This window comes from Daphnia carinata, chromosome 4, assembly GCF_022539665.2.
Source record: "Daphnia carinata strain CSIRO-1 chromosome 4, CSIRO_AGI_Dcar_HiC_V3, whole genome shotgun sequence".
Lineage (NCBI taxonomy): Eukaryota > Metazoa > Arthropoda > Branchiopoda > Diplostraca > Daphniidae > Daphnia > Daphnia carinata.
In genome coordinates, this window is record NC_081334.1 from 6,978,001 (window position 1) to 6,999,269 (window position 21,269).

Genomic DNA, 21,269 nt, shown 5'->3' on the forward strand with positions numbered 1-21,269 from the left:
ATTTAGCACCGTTTAAACAGATTTATAAACAGAGGAAATTGGAGAAAAATCTAATGAAATACTCCTCCTTACCGATATCGCAGTATTCGCCTTTAAATCCGCGTCCGCAGAGGCATTTACCGCCGGAGCATTTTCCGTGTCCGGAGCAATCGGGCACTTCGCATTCGTCGTGTTTCAAACTGCATTCGCGGCCTTTCCATCCTGGATTGCACTGGCACTGGCCGTTGATGTAGTCGCCACGACCACTGCAGAGTACTGGACAAACACCTATTGTTTTTGTTTTTTTGTTATTGGACAGAGATATAATTGGTGTTCATTGAATAGTTTTTATCAAATGAGAAATCAAATACAAGACAACTTACTGTCGCTGCAATCGTCACCGCCGAACCCGGATTTGCACTGGCACCGGCCCAGGATGCACTCGCCGTTGCCGTTGCATCCGCGTGGGCAGCTCAGAGTCATATCGCGAGCTTGCGAGATGAGGCACGTCGCCTCCTGCGGATCTCCGTCGTCGTTGTAAAGTGAGACGAACCAATGGCCGGGCTCCATGTACTGGAGAACTTCCTTTTGGACCAAAGACTTTTGTTTGTTTTTTTCAAAAACAAATCAAATGGCAATAAGCATCCAATAAGAAACTCAACTTCATTACAAGTTCAAATTACCGTGGAGGCACGTCTAGCTCGGCTCTTGTAGCCGCTGATGACGTGCAGCATGTCGTAGTGGGTGTGCGTGGGCAGAGCGTTGCGTCGTCCGTAGAGTCCGAGACTGGCGCTACGAGGCAGACCAAGTTCGAACCGGACGTAGGCGGCTTCCGAATGATAAAACTGCATGTTCCAGTAACTGTAGGCCGGTATGACATTGGAAGTCTTGTCTCCCAAAGTCACTTGGGCGAACGTCGTCCCGTCCGGTGGGAAACTACGGGCCGGAAATGTGTTGCTACCTGTACTCACGAATGGAAGTACAACGAGACAAATAGAAAAAAAAAAAAAAAAAAAAAAAAAACAAAAAAAAAAAAAAAAACAAAGAAAAAATCATTATAACTTTGCAAGATTGTTTTTGTTTTGTTTGCCAGTTTGCTTTTTGATAAAGGAGCAAATAGAAAAAAAAAGAAAAAAAGGTGAACCCGGTCTTCCCCCGCATCGGAAAGAAAAGAGATCGTGCGCTTCCGGTGAGGGGAGAAGGATACTTGTGTTTGTGTTCGGATGGAGGAGCCGAGATGATAAAAGAGAGAGAGAGAGAGAGAGAGAGAGAGAAAGAGGAAGTTTTTTGTTTTGTTGGAGAGGAAAAAAAAAAAAAAAGCTGAGGAAAAGAAAAACACAAAGATAACGAAGGATAAATAGAGAGAGAACATCAGACAAGTCAAAGACAGATAGCCCATCAGCGGTAGCAATTCTCTCCATCTGATCACAGTAAACAAAACAAATCCAAAGTACGTAAGTAGATGTGCGGAATAGAAAAACAAAAAAAAAAGTAGGGAAATAAAAGGGTGTGTAAGAGAGAGAGAGAGAGAACCCAGAAGCGACGGAGCGGTTCATTTACAATCAACATCCAAGTCTTTTTTTTTTTTTTTCTATGTAGACATTGCAAATCTCGTCAGTCCGGCGGTGGAGTAACGTACAGACCAGCCAACTGTACGGAAAAACAGTTCCATAAACAGCACAAACACAGCCGACACGCCTCGTCAAAGAACATAACGAAAAAAAGAAAAAAAAGAGAGAGAGAGAGAATGGATGGGAAGAGTGCCAAAGTTGTGGAAGTAGTAGGGAAAAGATGATGAAAAAAAAAAAAAAAAAAAAAAAAAAACGGACAAGACATAGAGGAAAAGACACGTCACTTGCCGGGGAAAAACGCAAGTGTTGGGCGTTTTTCAACACGAAAAGCAGGGGCATTCAAAATAAATAATAATAAAAAAAAAAAAAAAAAAATGTTTCGAGGGTTGGATTGCCAAGCGCTGGGCCAATATTTTTTTCCCCAATGCAGCCGTGCGGGAGCAATAATTTGGAACCCCATCAATTTCTTCCACAAATTGCATAGCATCGTCAAGATTCCCATTTAGCATTCGCCATTTTTTTTTTCTTTTCTCAGTCCCTCTTTTTCTCTCTCTCTCTCTCTCTCCTCCTTTCATCCTACTCTCAAAAGTCTTTTTTTTTTTTTTTTTTTTTTTTTTTGCCAGGCATAGCACACATAGCCCAGTCAGCAGGAATGTCTCGCCCCTAATTTCTGTCAAATGCCTTCTTCCTCCCCTCACCTTCTAGGATCAATATCGGAGGGATCATCTTAGTGGTGGTCGTAGTAGTGGCGATTGTTGTTGTTGTTGTCGGGGTGGTTGTCGCTTCCGTCGGGACGATTGGCTTTGGCGCAGTGGTGGTGGTGGTGGTGCTAGTTAGAGCTTCCGTCATTATGCAGGCCGGAGGAGGTGGACAGCTGAGCGGGACGGGGACGGGCTCGGGCTCGGGCTCGGGAATGGATCGAGTGATGAAGAGGGAAGTCGTTGGGGCGTCGGTGGGCACAACATCATCAGGGCTAAGAGTGTACGAAGGGCATTGACAATCGCATCCGGCGGCGTTGTCAATGGTGGTTGTGGTGGTGGATTCATCGGGCGTCAAGACAGCCGACTGCTGGACGACAACAACAGGCCCGCGATAGCTGATGACGTCCGGCGGCGCCCAGGGTGACAAGAGTTCTTCAGATATATTGCCCGCTAGGCTGACGGAAAGAATCGGTTGGGAGGAGGGGGAGGAGGAGGAGGAGGAGGAGGAGGAGGAGGAGGAGTCGACGGCAAGGCCATTAGCATCGTCTGCAACCGCCAAAGGACTAGCCAGAGGCACAATCACCAAGGGCCAAGTGGTTCGTTCGTTGACGCTCGCATCCGGCTCCGTTTCATCGGCGTCCGGCGGAAGAGTGTCGTTAGTGATGTTCAACAACGACGGCATCGACTGCGACACATTAGCATTTAGACGACGGCCAATTTCGAGGGTGCCAACGAAATCCGATGCGCTGCTGGCCGCTTGGGTGGATGCTGTTGTCGGCCCACCGCCAGCCTCGACAGAGCCTAATCTGGCAACGTCATCATTTTGCGGCTGCATCGTGCTGACTCCATCGTCCGTCGGCAGAGGAGAAGCAGCGAGGTGCTCCAGCTCCAGCTCCAGCTCCAGCTTTAATTCGTTGTCGCCTCCGTTTGATGGATGAGACGGGCTGTCGGCAACGACGACATCCACCACCGCCGTCGAATTGCATCTTGTTTTATTCATAAGAGGTTGCTGCCGAGCAGCGGCCGTCAGCTCCTCCTCCTCCTCCTCCTCCTTGTCTTCGTGACGCAGCTGCGGCGCCGGAACGGGAATTACCGCGTCGGCCAACGGATCCAGCTGAACGATTTCGATGACGTGATCGTCGTACGCGAATTCTTCCGTCGAAGTGTCCTCGTCTTCGCCCTCGCCTCTCTCCGCCACCAATAACAAATGCCCGTCGCCAACGGCAGTCGATTGCGTTCGGTTGAATGACGAATCCGATCCGAGCCGGCTCGTTATTGAGGTTGGCTGATTCGGCCGTTGTGTCGCATCTCGAGCGAAAATTGAGCCAACAGCTGGACGTGGAGGTGACGGCGTGGCAGTTGGCAGCAGAAGAATAAGCGATTCGGCTGCGGCCATTTCGGACGGAACAACCCAGTCATCGACAGGACGACCTTCATCCAGCGTCGTGGCCGCATCGACTTTCTTCTCCTTCCCGCTCGGCTCCGACCCAACGACTTTCCCCAATTGCTTCTTTTCTTTGCTGACAATGGCCAACTCTTTCATATCGCCGCTGCTTTCGAACGGCTCGACGTTATCGGACCCGGCCTCGGATGTCTCCTCATTGCGCTGAGGCCGTTCCGACGGCGGCTGATCGGCCGCCATCATGCGCTGCTCTTGGGCTATCCAATCGCGCAGCATTTCCCAGATGGCATCATCGTCATCGTTTCGATCGTCCTCTTGACGTCGCCCTTCTTTCCGCTGGCCGACGGTGGTGGCCGGGACGTTGCGTTTCGCCCGACGGCCGTGTACGACGCGCAAAGGGAGAGCGGGGTAAGAGAGAGGAGGAAATTGGACAGCAGTGGTGGTGGTGGTGGTGGTGGGCAGAGTTGGGACATTGGCCGAACGGCGAGGCCGACGTCGCTGATTGAAAGCGACGCGACGGGCCAGCCGGCCAAGATGGCCTTTTTCTTGCTCGGAAAGACGGACAAGGATAGAGGCTAACGCGTTATTACCTCCGTGATTGGCGATGCTGTTGCCGCTGGTCGCCAGGCTGCCGTTGACACCGTCGACGACCGTCGTCACGTAGCCGTTACCGTCCGCGCCGCCGTCCACCATGACAACGTGAGACTTGGCCGGCTGCGGTGGCCAGTTGACAAAGTGGGCCGCTATATTATCCAAACGAATAAATAGACAATAAAAAAAAAAAAAAAAACCAAAATAAAAAAAAAAAAAAAAAAAAAAAAAAGAGAGGGAGGGAGAAAAAGGTCAGGCGGACAATCGATTGAGCTGTGTTCAAGAAAAGCTGGACAGGCGGACAAAGGGAGACAAACAAAAGACGATGGGGATTCGTCACACCGTATTCACGACACAGACAAAGTCAGGCGAGTGGAACGATAGCCCTCGTTCGGTCATTGATACTAATGATCAGCAGCCCCTTAAGGGAGCTGTATCCTTTTAAAAAAAAAAACCGATGCGATTGATCGTTTTTTTTTTTTTTTTTTTTTTTTCGTTACCAGTGGAAAACGTAAACAAAGCAAGGCAATGGATCTCTGTGCTGATTCGTTTCTTCGTCCCGACGTCCGTCCCCCATTCGTGAATGTTGGGCCGAGGGGGGTGTGGGGTGTGGGATGGGATGGGAGGTCTCGCGGGGCTAATCAAATATTTACCTGTGAGATAAGCGACAGCGGCGGCCAGGACGGCCGAAGTCAACATCAGGAGGATGGCCGTGCATTTCCAGGAGCATCTCGAAGAGAAGCTGAGACTTTTGCGCAAACCACCTACACCTCCCATGACATTCCGGCTGTGTGGGCTGGTCGGGCTGAACAGACTCGACTGCGGTCGGACGCCGGACATTCTCAGCAAACACCTACACAACCCATCATCACCATCATCATCATCATCCAGTAATCAAAACCCCCACACACACGCACATAGATAAATGGATTTTCTTTGATTAGTCGATTAGAAAAAAAAAAGAAAAAAAAAGAAGAGACGGGAGTAGGGTGAGGGTAGAGATAGGGTTGAGAAAGCTGCAATGGACGGGATGATGGATTCGATGGAAAACCAATTGGACAAGCGGAGCCATTACCGATCGGGTTGCTGTGGCTGCTGCTGCTGCTGTTGCAGTTGCTGCTGCTGTTTCTTGTCGTTATTACTCTTGGTGGGACTGCCGGCCAAATTGTGTTTGTAGTCCAGCGTCGAGCTCTTGGGCAGGTCTGTGCAGTTTTCGTAATCGAATCCCGGCAGACAGACATAGCAGAGACACACACATATAAAAAAAAAAAAAAAAAAAAAAAAAAAAAAGAAAGGGGAGAAAACAAACAAGAACGACATTAGAAAGACATTAGCGACACACACACACACACACAAACACACACACACACGACAAGTCGGTTATTTCTCTCGAGTTGGTGTTGCCGACTTTATTTAAATGACGTAGCCTCCCCTCCGCTCATTTCGTTTGCCGTATTAGCGCGTTTTACCCACCATTGCGACGTCAACGCTTTTCTCCGAAAAAAAAAAAAAAAAAAATGAAAGCGGAACTGAGCCGTAAAAAGAACAAAAAAGAAAAAGGGGGAACGGCATCCCGAGCGAAGGCAACGACAATAAAGCGAGACGGGCCAAAATGCGGAGAGACAAGAGACAAATAAACCAATGAATACTGTCCACATCAAATAAAACAACAACAACAACAACAACATCCGAAAACATAACTGAGAGAGAAGCGGAGGCACAATGCCAGCAAAACGGGCACCCCCCCAAAAAAAAAAAAAAAAAAAAAAGTTATTGCCCGTTTTTATTGGCTAGATCTGTTTGATCCGCGTTCTAATGCGACGCAAGGACCAAGAGCGTAAAACGGTACGGCCCCCGTTTTTTTTTTTTTTTTTTTTCTGGCAAACGCATAAAACAAAGTGGGACAGACGGACGAGCGACGAAGCGGAAATAGGAAAAGAGAAAAGAAAGAGGATCAACGTTTGATTACCGGCAGGAATAAACTTGGAGCTGGAAGGCGCCTGTTTCAGCAGAGTTGTGGGATCGCTGTCCATCTCGTTGTCCATGACGTCCTTTGTGCTAAAACTGTTATTGGCGACGTGGTGTGGATGCTGGACAACGTAGCCCGAGAGGTGCGCGTGGATGGGATGGTGGGGCGGCGTGGGCGGCAGTTGGTAATGCGGGACGTGCTGCGCCATCATCATTCCGCCGCGATGCGGATACGTCGATCCGCTCGACGAAGACGACGACGAGACGAGCGTCGTCATGCCCGTCGACGATGCATGTCCCATTTGGCGGCCATTCAGGCGGCCCATGCTGCTGCTGTTCGTACCTCTCGACGGAGGCGTTTGATACTGTTGCTGTTGCTGATGTTGCCCGGCAATGTGATCATCCAAGTCGTGATCCTCCTCGTCTTCGTCGTCCAACACCAAAAGTCCAACTAAAAAAAAAAATATATAAAAACAAAACAGAAAAATTACGTTTAATTCTTCATTGATCCTCGCCTATTTTTTTTTTTCTTTTTTTTAGGGCAGGAAAGGGGAAGCTGAATCCGCTTTGCTCTGCTCATTTTTTTTTTTTTTTTTTTTTTTGTGACAGAACCGAATCGATAAATTCCCACTCCCGCCGGTGGGTACAAAGAAGCTGCAGCTCATTCTGAATATTGCATGCGAAATGATCCTACTCATCATTCCACGTGTGTCGTCATAGATAAAGTAGAACTACGCAACAAGAACACGGCAGCGAATGTCATTAACGAGTCTCATTACGAGCTTTGCACATACTCCTCCACTCGATCCTTCAACGGCGATGACTGCCGTTGAAAAAATGAAAAAAACAAAAACAAAACAAAAAAAAAAGGTCGCATCTCTTTCTTTCGAATCGAAGACGGGACATTGTCATCACGGCTGTCGTCTAATTATTGGACGGTCAGAGGCTTGTTGATAGCGTGCCGCACGCTACCGTTGCGCATCAATTTTCATGGGGGGGGGGGAACAGCGGGCCAGATCGATTTCGTTTATGCCTCAACCTTGGATAATCCTATGATGTCCCAAAATAGTCTTTGCCATTTCTTTTTTTTTTTTTTTTTTTGCCTAGATCCATACATTTTCGTCTATGATCAAAAACAACAGTACATGATCAGGATTTTTTTTTTTTTTTTTTTTTTAAAGGGGGATCTATTTTTCATCTCTAGGATTTCCGATGATGATAAAAAAACTAAAAAAAAACTAAAGGAATAATAATAATAATAATAAAGAATTCCGAGAGCAAAACGTCGATGGGGGGGGGGGGACGAAGGCGTTCAAGTTGAAGCTGAGAAAAATCCATAGCAAAAAAGAAGAAAGAGGAGGAAGAAGAAGAAGAAGAAGAAGAAGAGGCGGAACAAGAAACAAGCCGAAGCGTGGGAGAGTGCGCAGCAGGAGATCTGGGTCTGGCGCTTATTTGGAAGGCGTGGATTTGACACTGTCAAAGTATTAAGGGAGGCGACGCGTGGAATGGAACGTAAAGAAAAAAAAAAAAAGAGAGAAGTCCATTTCATTCTTCTTGAAAGGTGCAAACACACACACACACACACACACAAAAAAAGTTTAACAGGGGTGAAAAGGAAAAAAAAAAAAAAAAAAAGAAGTTTGAACACGAACGCAAAAAAGGAGTGGACGAAATCAATAGCGGTCAACTTTGAGCGGTCGAAGGCGTTCCCCTGTCCGTTCTTTTCCAAACTTTTGAAGTAACCATACACACGCAGAATGTTGACTCAGTGGGCTTCTTCCCAACACGTTTGGCAATTTCCATTCCATATATATATATATATATATATTTTTTAACCTTATTTTATTTTGGATGGTAAGGGGTGTGCTAGCAAAAAGAGGGGGAAAATGGCTAATAAATAGAGAAGTGCTATGCACGTTGGACACGTTCAAGTGGCACTCGACTCTCGATCGCTGAGCTGTGCGAAGCTGGCCGTCAGAGAAAAGACTTCCGCAGACAGAGAGAGAGAGCGAGACAGAGCTGAGAAAATACGTTACTCTGGAACAATATTTGTCAAGAGTTGGGTGGAGTGTTTTAATCCCGTGTTATTGAAGACCTGCATGCAGACGTACAACGTTGTGTGACACGGTTGGGAACCGAATCATCAAAGAGCTCGCACAGTTTTCAGGGGCGGAAGCCATTTTCACACTGCGATCTCTTTTGCGCACACACACACACACACACACACACACACGTAGAGAGGGAGACTCGAGCGCATTTGGACACTCGACATTCGTTGCATCGCAATATCTACACAAAACACACAGAAAGGCGCACACAAAGTGAGAGGCCAAACCCACTTCAAATGAATTTCGCCACGAGTGACAAGAAGAAGAAAATAATAATAATAAATAGCCAGACACGCTTCCTGACCAAGGGCGCGCTCTCTTTCCGTCCCAATCAATAACAACAAGCAATCGACAACGCGAGGCATAAAAAAAATAAAAAAATAAAAAAATAAAAAAATAAAAAATAATAATCATAATAATAAAAGACTTTCACTTATTTTAATCAATGATTTTGCTTGAACAGAAAAGATTGATGATAAAGAGGAAAATCACGATTTTAAACGCAGATCAAAAGGCTAAACTGATTTCTCTATGAACTGAATTTAAAACATTCATTCAAACGCATTTTTTTTTTTTTTATGTTGTTGGAGTGGTTGTTGTTTCGCAGATGATTGAGCGTTTTCTACGTGATCTCATTCCTTCGTTTTTCGTTCGGACTTGCTCGTTTCACGCAAGGCCTCTATTCATGAATGGAACATTCATGACCACCTTCACTCTCTTTTAACTTGATGTGTGTGTGTCTGTGTGTGTGTGTGTGTGTGTTCCACTTGACTAGTCGAGCACTCGAGACAGCGACATCGATCAAAAGATAGACAAGAGTAAGAGAGCTATTCTCAGATCGTCCATGGCCCGAAAAAATAAAAAATAAAAAAGCAAGAAAGAAAAGTCGAGATCAGCGTCTCTCGGGGAGCACTTTCACGGCAGATTGGTCGCGCCCCCCCCCCCCCCCCCTTCTTCCATACTCTCTCTCTCTCTCTAGCACAGAGATAGGCCACACTGTACTTACTAGCGTACTATACAAGTATCACCACGGGGAAGCCAAAGGCAATCCAAAACATATACACGTAAAGAATAAAAAAAAAAAAAAAAAAATAGATGTTTTTTTTTTTCTTTCTTTCTTTCTTTCTTTCTTGTTTGAAAGTCTGAAGCGGAGGCGGAGAGGGCGCGCACGAGTCGACGTTTGCGAGCCATCAATCTGTCACCGAAGAAGACAAGCGGCAAAGACAGTGACTGAGTTCGACTGATTAATAGCAGAAGAGCAATTTAGATAGACGCGCGCAAAGTGCAAACAAAAATCAAAAAATCAACGTACAAAAACCTAAAGCAAAAAAAAAAAAAAAACACCTTTTGAATAATTACAAGAGTGAATTGCGCCGCAATGCCATATGGGATTTTGTGTGTGTGTGTGTGTGTTTGTTTCATCTTGAAATATTTCTACGACATCAGCTGGTGGCCGTGCAACGAACGACACGCAGGCAAGGCTATACGGCGCTTTCGGTGTTATCGGCCCTTTTTAATAAGAAAATGGACGACAACATCGTTCGGGGAGAAATAAAAACGAGTGTGGCGACAACTTGCGCCATCAGGTCGTAAAATATCGGGCAGACAGAAAGAGAAAGAGCGGATCGTTGTCACCCGAGCAGAGTGTACAAATCAAGTGGAGGACGACGCGCAATTAAAAAAAAAAAAAAAAAGAGAGAGAGAGAGAGAGAGAAAGAAGGATAGAGGAGAGGAAAAAAAAAAAAAAGGGGCCTGTCTTCCATCGCTTGTTTTTTTTGTTTTTTTTTTTTCTGGTGGTAACGAAGGTGGAGGTCCATAGCCCTTGTTTTTAGTTGGCATATTTATACGAGTTACATGTTTTATACTTGATGCACACACACACACACTAGACGATGGATGGCACTATCAACATCCACTCTCTTTTCTTTCTTTTTTCAAAAATAATTCGCCTTTTATTTTTTTTCAAGAATTTTTCTTTTTCCTAGTATTTCATTTTTTTTCCCCCTACTGGAAGTGAGACAGAGAAAGAGAGAGAGAGTTCTTACTAGAGTCCACACCCAAAGCGGTTGGGAGCAATTCGCTTTGACGATGGCGCCTTGTGATAATGGGCACGCAATTCCTAGGGTTCAACTAACACACACACACACACACACACACACAAAATTGTGGTGGGGAAAAAGAACGAGGTATTATCGTTAGGCTATCATTAATCGGCGTAATTCAATGTTCTTGTTGCGTACAAACGCTCAGCAAAAAGAGATCTTTTAGTAGAGGCAAGAAAAGAGAATCAGATTTTTTTTTTGTTGTGCAAAGTCACGATGGAATTATAACCGGCTGCTGCGCCATCGACCCAAACTCTCTCCCATTTAGATGCGGCTGGCGTTTACAGAAAGATCAACAACAACAACAACTCCCTTTTCGAACTTTTGAACAAATTATTTTTTTTTTCATTCCCTGTCTTCTCTTCTACCGAACACATTTAGAAAAAAAAAAGAAAAAAGGAAGCAGAAGCAAATGTAGTCGATCCCTTTTTCTGCAAATCAACCCTCTTGCACCCCTTCTTCTTCTTCTTTTTTTTTTTTTTTTTTTTTTTTTTTGTTGTTGATATATTCACGATGATGCGGAAGTTGGAGCGGCAGCTGATGAATTTCACGTTGCGACGACTCCGGCAAACGGAAACCACAACAGAAAAGAGGACGACGATCGCATGGCGCTCTATATAAGCTTCGTTAGCTAATGGCTTCTGGCTCGGATGTGTATACAATAACATATCTGTCATCCATCCATCGGGCGGGGAAAGAGAGAGAGAGAGAGAGAGAGAGAGAGAGAGAGAGAGAGAGCGAGAGAGAAGTGTATAGAACGCGTTTGCACTTGCACACACACACACACACACACACACACAATATCAAAACCTACCCAACACACGCACACACACACACACACAGAGAAAGAGAGAGAGAGAGACACACTTTTGAAAGAGAGGCAGAGCAGACAACACTGTCACGATCGATATAGAAGGAACGGTTGCGGGATTGGCATCATTTCCGGCTGAAGCTCTCACGAAATCCGGAATCTCTTGACTCTTCTCCAATTTTGTGTGTTTTCTTTCCCTACTTCCACCTCCGCTCCCCTCCCCCTCCCCCCACTTCTTATTTTCTTTTGTATATGGATATACAGTTTCTGACGAAGAGACTTTCGTCTTATTGGAGCACTACTTTCTCGGCTACTAACCCCCCCCCCCTTTTCTTATAAATAGGTACACTTTATACCTACAACAATTGCGTATTGATTTCTATCCATCCAGCAATGGATCATCATCGATCCGTTGACTTCCTTCAACTCTTCCTTTTCCTATTCTGCTCATCATTCGCCACGCGGTTCGTCCATCAACAAACAGCCTCTCCAGCCCTTCTTTTCTATTTCAAAAATATTTTTTTACCCCCTTGAAAACAAACAACAACGAGCACCGGAAGAGCCTGGCGGTACCGCATTTGTTTTTCTTATACTACCCTGGTATGCTCCGGAGTAATAAGAAAGAAAAGAAAAGCAAAGAAAAAAAAAAAAAAAAAACGAAGGACCTCTCAAAAACTTCTTCAACTCTTGTGTCTGAGCAGTTGGTCCGCATTCTTATCTGTCGTGTCCCACGCCAATATTTGCACACCCTTCCCCCCCCCCCCCAAAAAAAAAAAAAAAAAAAAAAAAAGAGAAGGAGATGGGACCCCCTGTCGGTGCGTGAGAGACGGATTGGCGGGAGGGGGGAGGGAGGTGTACAACGTCTGATGTGCATTCTGCCATTTGAGGCTGGCAAGACAAACAAGCAGAGCTCGTCACTCGGCAGGGAAGAGTCGGTCGCGAGATCAATTGATCAAACCAGTGAAAACGCTGGAAACAGGAAAGAGACGAGACGGGACAAGTGGAGGGCCACAGTCTACATATAGGACTTTTGTACTACTACCACAACTACCACAACTACCACTACTACTACCCGTCCCCCCTTTAAACACACACACACACACACACACACACACACACACACTGGGGGTCTTAGGTCTTTTTCACGAGTCCCACGTCTTGTTGGTTTTATGGAAAATGGTCGACCAGCCCCGTGTTTTCAACCCTGTTTCCAAGCCCCAAATATCTGTGTACGAACAAAAGTATACACACGCACGTATCGATACCAACTACTCAGTTTGGTACTACCCCACAAGCTCTTCCATTCGCACCGGGGGACTGTGAAGCAAAGAAGAAAAAAAAGGGAACTGCGCGTGACATGTTTTCTAGTTTAAAAAAAAAAAAAAAAAAAAAAAAAATCCCACAGAATTCGTTTCAGTGCTGATCTGTCAGCTTGAAATCTCTCATCTTTCTTTTCCCTTGTTTTTGTTTTTTTTTTTTTTCGAGGAGGAAAACAAGAGAACGGGCGAGAGCTATAACTAATTAAATCAGGGGGCAAAAAGAAGAGCGAAAGGTGTTTGGTTCCTTATTGGCTAAAGCACAGACAGACATCCCTTTTTCTTTTCGAAAGAAAAAGAAAAAGAAAAGGGGGAAGGGGCGATGTGGTGGGAAGAAGGCCGGATACAATGTGGAGAAGGCCAGGCACAGGAGAGAAAGTGATCTCGCACACAGCGGGGTGTTGTCTCCTGTGCGACTCGTCCGTCCAGCACAATCCACACATTCCGGCCCGTTGGTTTCAACAGACTTTTGCTCGGCTTTTTTTTTTTTTTTTTTTTTTTTTTTTTTCTTGTTCTTTTACTTTGAAAAGACAAAAATAAAAAAAAAAATTTCATCGACGCCGACAGGAAACGGAACGGAACTAAATGGACGGAAAGATATCGGGAACCGGAACAAATGCAATCTTAATGATCCGTGTTCAGAAAATGCCAACAGAAATGTCTTGATAGTATTTTTCTCGAAAGCAAAAACAAAAACAAAACAAAAAAAAAAAAAACAAAAAAGAAATGAAAAACTCGTTAAGGATGTACTGGAACACAAGGGCGGAGGGTTTTTTTTTGATGACCGGTCTCTATGAACGTTTACATATACAAGCCCAGCTCGTTAAAAATGATTTTTTTTTTTTTTTTTCTCTTCAAAAAATTTCACGCGCCCCTTCCGTTGCCTGCGGCAGTACGTAATGCTAGTTTTTCATTTACGCTGCAATTACAAATGGATGTGTCTTGGTGTTCCAAACGATGGTTTTTGTTTTTTGTTTTTTTTTCGTCAGAAGTTTTATCTAACAAGATGTAATTCCCAGAGAAGAAGGAAAACAAAAAGAAAAGCTTCCTGGACTCGACTGGACTTTGAAGAGCAGATCCATCTTGTTTGCCTCCAGCGTACGTTTCGAGTAAGGAGAAAAAAAAAAGGAAAACATGCCTGCTCGTGAACGTTCCTCACCATGTCCACTATTTTCATAGACTCGTCTCATTTCTTTCTTTTTTTTTTTTTTTTTTTTTCTGTTGAAGACAAACTCTTTTCTAACGAAATCGAAAACGAAGAAATTGATGATGGCCGTTTGTGATGTTGTCGATCATCCATCACTGATGAATCACGGACGTTTTTTTTTTGTTTTTTTTTTTTTCGAAGTTTTGTTTTCCTTAACATTTGAGGTTGTAGATGACGAGGGATTTTTTTTTTCTCTCCCCCTCCATCCACATCAGACAGTCACATACCAAAGGAGTTGGATGATGGAACGCTGCTGGTCAGCTATAACTACAGGCATTTGAAACAGGACTCTTGTTTTTTTTTGTTTTGTTTTAAACCTACAGAGTAGCAAAGACGCCTCGAAAACGGGGTTGATTGAAGAGACATAAAATAAAATAAATATTAAAAAAAAAAAAAAAAAAAAAGAGTCGAGTTTTGAAAGATGGGAATTTTGCTTGCCACTACGTGGCCACCAGGATCGCTCAAGGCACATACCGATAAATGCGTCGCGAAAAACATTTCATTGGTGTCCTTCGGAGTTGACAAACAAAATGTTGCACGTCGCCGGTACGCAACATCTTTTATCATTTTCGACGTAACCAACCACTTGGCCAAAGCCAAACGTGAAATGGCAAACAAACGAGTCGGGAACTTTGCGGAAGAAAAAAAAAAAAGAAAAAAAAAAAGAAAGAAAGAAACATCTCGGCTGGATGTAACACGCAGTGTAGATATCAATCGATAAATATCAAGAGAAAGACAAAAAAAAAAAAAAAAAATGTTTGTCAGCCCTTCTCATCTTGTGTTTTGGCCCCCGTCTCATAACTTTCCAACGATGGATGGATTGCGCAGATCGGATAAATGAGGCAAACAAAACCCAAATGGTTTTTCACGAACACACACAAAAAAAAAAAAAAAAAAAAATAAAAAATAGAAGCGCCGGTCGTAAAAGTGCCAATATTTTTCTATTTATATATAAATATTTTTTTTTCTTTCTTTTAGCTTTATGTCAGAGGAGAAGAAGAAGAAGAAGAAGAAGAAAAAAAAAAAAAAAATTGAGCCCACCCAACAGAAAGAACAACACGGGGGCCCCCAAAACGGCCAGATGAAAAGCAGCCAGGGGTGGGAAACGGTTGTCTCACTGGCTCGTTACACACAAGACACACACACACACACACCCAAACGTTTCGAGAAAGATGATATCTCATCTATGCACAGCATATGCCTTTCGTCCATTTTTTACCTCCCTAACTTCTTCCTTTTTTTTTTTTCTCGGCCGGGACCGTGTGTTTTGCCGATACAAACAGCAAAGGCGAGAGAGCGAGAGACAGGCAGGAAAACAAAAAACATTGGGCAAATCAATGTCGAAGCGTCACACACACACACACAGACACGCGCATACAAGAAGGGCCGGCGGTCGTGACGATCTTTTATCGACGCCGCTGAACGCGCGACGTCTTGATTATAACCGGAAAAGGCAAGACGACGACGACGACGACAACATGAAAAACGCGCGGAGATGTACGAGCTATCATAGGAATAAACCCACACAAAGATACGGCTTGTCTGTGTGTCTATGTGTGTGGGGGGGTTATTTCAATATATTCAATGGCCGTCTCTGTGTCAGCTGCTGCCGTGCCACTGGAGATCGGGTGCAGAGTTAAAAGAAGACAACACAAAAAAAAACAAAAAAAAAAAAAAGTTGAAAGAAAAAGAGAAAAAAAACAAAACAGAACCAGCTGGACCCGATATATATGCTAATCTAATGGCCTTCCTTGTAAGGCACTAAGTAAAGTCTATTTCTTTTTTCTTGTTTCTTTTCCTTTTCGTGTTTGTGTCAGTCTTTTCTTTTTTTACAAGGAAAAAACAAAACAAAAACAAAAACAAAATCTGGGCATTTCTGATTCTGTTTGGCCACGTTATAAGTCAAGGGGTTTGGTCGTCTGATCAGGTGTTACGAGACAGCGATGAAAAGGGTTTTTAAACATGAAGAAGAAAAAAAAGAGAGAGAGAAACGGTAATGAATCTGTCGATTGATAGGAAGGAGAGAACTAGATTTCCCAGCAGGTTATCAAGGTACAAAACACGCCATCGAAAAACTCCTCGTGTTTTCTTCTTCTTCTTCCTCCTCCTCGCTCGGTTGTGTGTTTGTGTCTTGTCCCCATCCATCAATCGCAGGCCTTTCCTTTCATTATTACATTGCCTTATTCAAACGGTTTCATTTCGTTGCCTTAATCGCCTATCCGTTTTCCCCAAACGTTGTGTAAATCGGGCTGGAACGATCGTAAAGCGATGCGTTTAAAAAGAACAAGTAAATTTTTCTTTAAAAAAAAAAAAAAAAAAAAAACTTTTGGGAGAACAAGAAAATAAAAATAGAAAAAAAAAAAAGAAGATGCGAACCGATCGGAATCTTCTCTCTTTTTTTTTTTTTTTATCTCCGCTTTTCTTCTCTCGTGCCCAGATGTTTCTCTCCTCTTTAATGTCCGGCAATAAAACGAAATAAAAATAAAATAGTCGAAGGGAGCGAGACGTCATCGACGTACGGCAAAAAGAGGAAAACAAAAAAAAAAAAAAAAAAAAAAAAAGAAGAAAAGAATAAACTGATCTTCATCGTTATAAAATAAAAAGAAAAAAAGGGGGCCAAATGCTATGTGCCTTTTGTCAACCGAGACACAGCCGAAAATAAAAGAAAAGAAAAGAAAAAGAAAAAGAAATATCAACAGCAGCTGTTTGACAACGACATCAAATCAGGAATCTGAACGTCGGGAGTGATCCGTCCATCCCGTAAAAAGGAAAAAAAAAGAAGAAGAAGAAGAACGGCACGTATCAATGAAAAAAAAAACCCAATCTCCCCTTTTGATATCTTGTATCCTTTTTACCTTGTACTTTTGGCAGGGAATCCGTCCGCTTTGACACTGTCCAAAATGTGAGAAATCCCAGATTGTTCAATATAACGTCAACGATCAACATGGAACAACACACAACCTTTTCAAAAATGATTGAAAGAAAACAAAAATGTTTCTTAAAAAAAAAAAAAAAAAAAAAAAGGAGACTGAGACACACTAACGAGTTTGGCTCGTTCAAAAAAACAAACAAAAAACACACGTCCGTCCTGTTCGGCGTACGGCAATCGACTGAATGTTGTGAGAAACCCCACGACCGGATTCTTTTTTCTTCTTCACCCACCCTTCAACTACAAGAGCCGTGGTTTGGTGTGTTCCAGCGCAGCAGCACTTTCGGTCTCTCTCTCTCTCTCTCTTTCTCTCTCTCTCGCCCTGCGGGGTAAAAGGGCGGATACACGGCCAGCGAAAGAAGACTCCAAAGTACCCCGCAAACCCACAATATCCTTTTTGGAACGTACGTGCGTACAGAGACACAGAACATTTGACCGCAGAAATACAACTCATATAGACGACGTAGACGACGACGACGACGACAATGCTATTACTCCATGGCAGTTAAGACTGTAAAACCATATTACATTCTCTTTTTCTTTTCTTTTTTCTGTGAAAAAAGACCGACTTGGCTATTTTCTTTTATCCCCATTTCAAACAAAAAAATAAAATAAAATAAAATAAAATAAAATATTATCAAGATGGAAGGGCAGTAAGAAAAAGGAGTTTTGCGCGGCGGGGAGATTGGATTGGAAGAACGGCCTGGTAGAACAAGGAGGAGGCCTACTCCCGTAGAGCAACACACACAAATGTTCCATTGCGAGAGGAGGGAAGGCAGAAAGGATGAAGAGCGTAATCCTTGCGATGGCTCCTGGGTTCCACGACGAAGAATAGAGCGGGGGGAGGGGGGGGGGGGTCATCGACAAAGAGGGGACAACGACGACGACGGAGTCTTAAGTTTTTTACAGAAAGACAAGAGACACACACACACGCATTGAATGGGCTATGTTGTAGTATTTTTTCTTTTTTCCTTTTCGTCGTTGGATATGGATAGCACTACGAGAAAGAGACTCTCTTTCTAGTAGTGTTGAAAGACACTCGTTTTTGTGTTATGTCACGGACCGGCAGTTTTCTATGAAACAAACTCTAAATCCCCCCCCCCCCTACCCCATTTCCACCTTCTTCTTCTTCTTCCTCAAAAAATTTATTTATTTTTTTTTTTTTTTTTGCTTGTTATCTTCTTTTATTCTTTTAAAACTTTAACGGATATTAGTCCGTGAGCTTCTTCCTAGACACAATGACACAAGATCTTTACGGCTCCGAACAAGTTTTTTTTTTTTTTTCTCCTTCCAAACTCACAAAATTTCCCACCACAAGGAAGAATGAAAAAGCGGAAGAAGAAAAAAGAAGAAAAGGGGAACTGAACATTGATGGACCAGCTACAATAACAACAACACCTGCGTGCGCTTTACGTACACACACATTGGTCCCATTCCCGGCCATTATCCCACACAGCATCTTCCCGCTATTTTTCCCTTTTTAAAATATATATATATATATATATATACATAAAAAAGAAACGTACAAGTACAATGCAATACAATGATGTGGAATGTTAAGTGGAAAATACTTTGCTCCGGTGAGCTGCTGGTGATAGCTGAGGAATGCTCTTTCCTTCCTTCTCCTTCCCCCCCCCCCCCCCATTTTTTTTTTTTACTCTGTTCCCCCCCCCCCTTCCCACTCTAACACGTCAGGTTTTATTATTTCTTTTCGCTTCTTCTCGCGTTCTCATCATCTACCCTGATTTGCCCAGGTGCTATTCTGAATCTCTGAACGTGAATTCATTTTTTTTTTCTTTTCAACAAAAAGAATGGGGGGGGGGAAGAGTTAAAAAAAAAAAAAAAAAAAATTCAAGTAGGTGGTGGTATGAAGCACTTCACAGGGGTAAAAAAAAAAAAGGAAGTCCATTAATGAAACATTTTTTTTCCCTTGAAAAACATACTTTCTAGAGACCACCAAAGTTCCTCCCTTCCCATTTCGTCTACAATTGAAACAGACTCAGCCAACAAAGTAGTTCATCATAAAAAAAAAAAGGAAGGAGAAGAAGACGGACAGGCAGACGGGCATGTCTCTATTTTTATAAGGGATTACCCCGTTCAATGACTGCCCAATAAGCCAAGAATGTGCGAACGGAGCATGCGAGCACCAATTCACACCATCTAACTGATTCAAAAACATAAAGAAATCGAAAATCAAATTGAAATCGGCCATCATGTGATGGCGACGTGACTGTCCCTCTTTTGATGATCCCAATCCCAAATTTTAAACAAGAGGAGGGGACATTATGGACGGAAGTGATATGCGCTAACGTCCAGCCCGGATGGGGGAGGACGTTAACAGCACATACAAAGGCATCAAGCTCTCCATTTTTTTTTTTTTTTTTTTTTTTTTTTTTTTTTTTTTTTCAAAAATTATTTTCTATTGTCGTCGAATCTCGTCTCGTTCCCAACAACTAAATTGAACTTTTCGTGGCGGACCTGTTTCGTATCGATATTATACAATGCCCAGCCGTACATGCTGGATGCTGTCCACTATACCAGGCAGACAGATGATGGGATAGAGCGAGAGAGAGAGAGAGAGAGAGAGAGGGGGGGGGGAGAGGGGGGAGAGGAGGGAGAGACGGCATGCCACTCTGTCGAGATTATAATTGGGGGCCGGTATGTGTCGACTGTAGAGTCAACGAGTGAGTGCTCGAGTCGTTTGTGGCCGAGAGATGAAGAGATGTGGCAAAAAGGCAGGCGCACAACATCATTCCATCCTGTCCAGATAGAGAGAAACGCGCACAACAATAATAAAAAAAAAAAAAAAAACTCTATATAGGACATCGGACTGCGTACGTTACGACCAGATACTAGTTGTACATGATTCCATGGTTTAGTTCTCCAAGAGGAGAAATGAAAATGGAAAAAGAAAGAAAGAAAGAAAGAAAAGGAAGAGGCCTGTCTGGCTAATGTCATCAGGCGGCTGGCCACAACGGCGGCCAATGCTCTTTCTCTATGTGTATAGCAAGATCTTCATCTCTCTCTCTTTCAAGTGGATACAGACGCAGTTGAGGTCATCCCGCCGGTTCCACACAATAAGCGACATTGAAACAGTCCAAAAGTACTCTTCTTTTTTCTTTTTTTTTTTCTTCTTTCTCCAGTGGGGAGTTTATCAAAAAGAATTTGAATGAATCAAGTTGAAAAAGTATTTCTTTTTCTTTTTTTTTTTCCTGGTTGGAATGAAAAATAAGGCTGGCCATGCCCATCAAGGAATGGGGCTGAATAGTAATGCCCTACTACGCACAAATACAGAGAAATGAGAGGGCGCGGTGGTTGAAACACCATTCGCTACAACGGCCGACGTTCATTTTTTCTCTCTCTCTCTCTCTCTCTCTCTTTGGTGTCGAATTTCCATCAGTTTAACCCAAAATGTGATGGAGGAATAAAAAGAGATTTTTTTTTTTTTTATCCTATGCCTTACACACATCACGTCTGCATTTTAAAAAAGAGAGAGAGAGAGAGAGAGAGAGCGAGGGGTGCTGGAACAGGGAGGAAGAAGAGCGCGGGAAAATCAAAAGTGAGTGAAAGCCGTTCGGTCCGGTTAGCACATCACCGCATCAGTGAATTGGGCTACAAAAAAGAAAAGAAGAACAAAAAAAAAAAAAAAAATCCTACCATGAAGGTACTTGTATGTCTAACACGTTTCACATCAACGGGCTCTACGAATGCGCATTACTCGTACGCGTTTAGTTTTTTTTTTTTTTTTTTTAAATAAAAAGGGCGCATTGCATGGATGACGTCCAGATTGGCAGTTGAATGGTCCAGGGGACAGTCTTTCGAAACTGACGTCTACATCACCCTCTCTGTTCAACTCGCTTTTTTTTTTCTCTCAAAAGAGGGTGAGGGAGATATTTACGTATTTGATTTTTATTTATTTATTGTCAGTCAAAAAAAAAAAAAAAAAAAAGAAAAAGAAAAAGAGTGAGGAACGAATGAGGGCATATAAATATACACAACCGACAAGGTCGCTAAAGGATTAGATGGACGCGGCTTGTGTGCAGCAAGACACACAGGAGAGTCGAAGAGAGAGGACCTTGGTTGGGGCTTTTTTTTTTTTTGTTTTCCTTCTTCTTCTTGTTTTTGTCTTGCCTTTTTTTTTTTTTTTTTTTTTAACCCTACATTTTTTTTTTTTTGAAAGGGGAAAAATATGGAACTTAAACGGTTAAACTCCCCTGCAAATGGCGCGGTCTGGTGCGCTTTACGTTTTTTTTTTTTTGTTTTTGAAAAAAAAAAAAACCCTAGTAACGAAGTAATTGGAGAGCTGGTAAAAAAACCACCTATTTTTTTGTCTTGTTTTTTTTCTCTCTCCCGAATAAGGTACCGTTTCTCCGACTCCCCCCCCCCCCTTCACGTACCACAATGAGAAAAAGGGTGGGTTTTACTACAAATACGGTAAATTGATCGGCTTCTCCAACAAACGTACGACCCTTTAACGAGCTTTACGATTTCGAACCCCCAAAACGAAACAAAACAAATACCCTTCAAATCTGATATCGTAAAGTTAAAAAAACAAAAACAAAAAAAAAACAAGCCAACCAACCT

The 21,269-nt window shown here is 43.3% G+C and overlaps 2 protein-coding genes across 2 annotated transcripts in view; one reads left to right on the top strand and one right to left on the bottom strand.

Annotated features, from left to right (window-relative positions):
- Positions 1 to 21,269, top strand: part of LOC130687640 (transcriptional enhancer factor TEF-1-like) — a 79,431-nt gene that overhangs the window by 54,654 nt on the left and 3,508 nt on the right. The gene's annotated exons all lie outside the window — the stretch shown is intronic.
- LOC130687628 (teneurin-m-like) overlaps positions 1 to 21,269 on the bottom strand; it is a 58,979-nt gene that overhangs the window by 8,044 nt on the left and 29,666 nt on the right. Inside the window, exons 3-9 of the mRNA XM_057510797.2 lie at positions 6,214 to 6,663; positions 5,320 to 5,446; positions 4,898 to 5,097; positions 4,244 to 4,396; positions 663 to 940; positions 363 to 579; positions 73 to 267 (exon numbers count right to left, since the gene is read on the bottom strand). Of these exons, the coding sequence (XP_057366780.1) occupies positions 73 to 267; positions 363 to 579; positions 663 to 940; positions 4,244 to 4,396; positions 4,898 to 5,097; positions 5,320 to 5,446; positions 6,214 to 6,663 (1,620 nt within the window). The remainder of the gene's footprint in view (positions 1 to 72; positions 268 to 362; positions 580 to 662; positions 941 to 4,243; positions 4,397 to 4,897; positions 5,098 to 5,319; positions 5,447 to 6,213; positions 6,664 to 21,269) is intronic.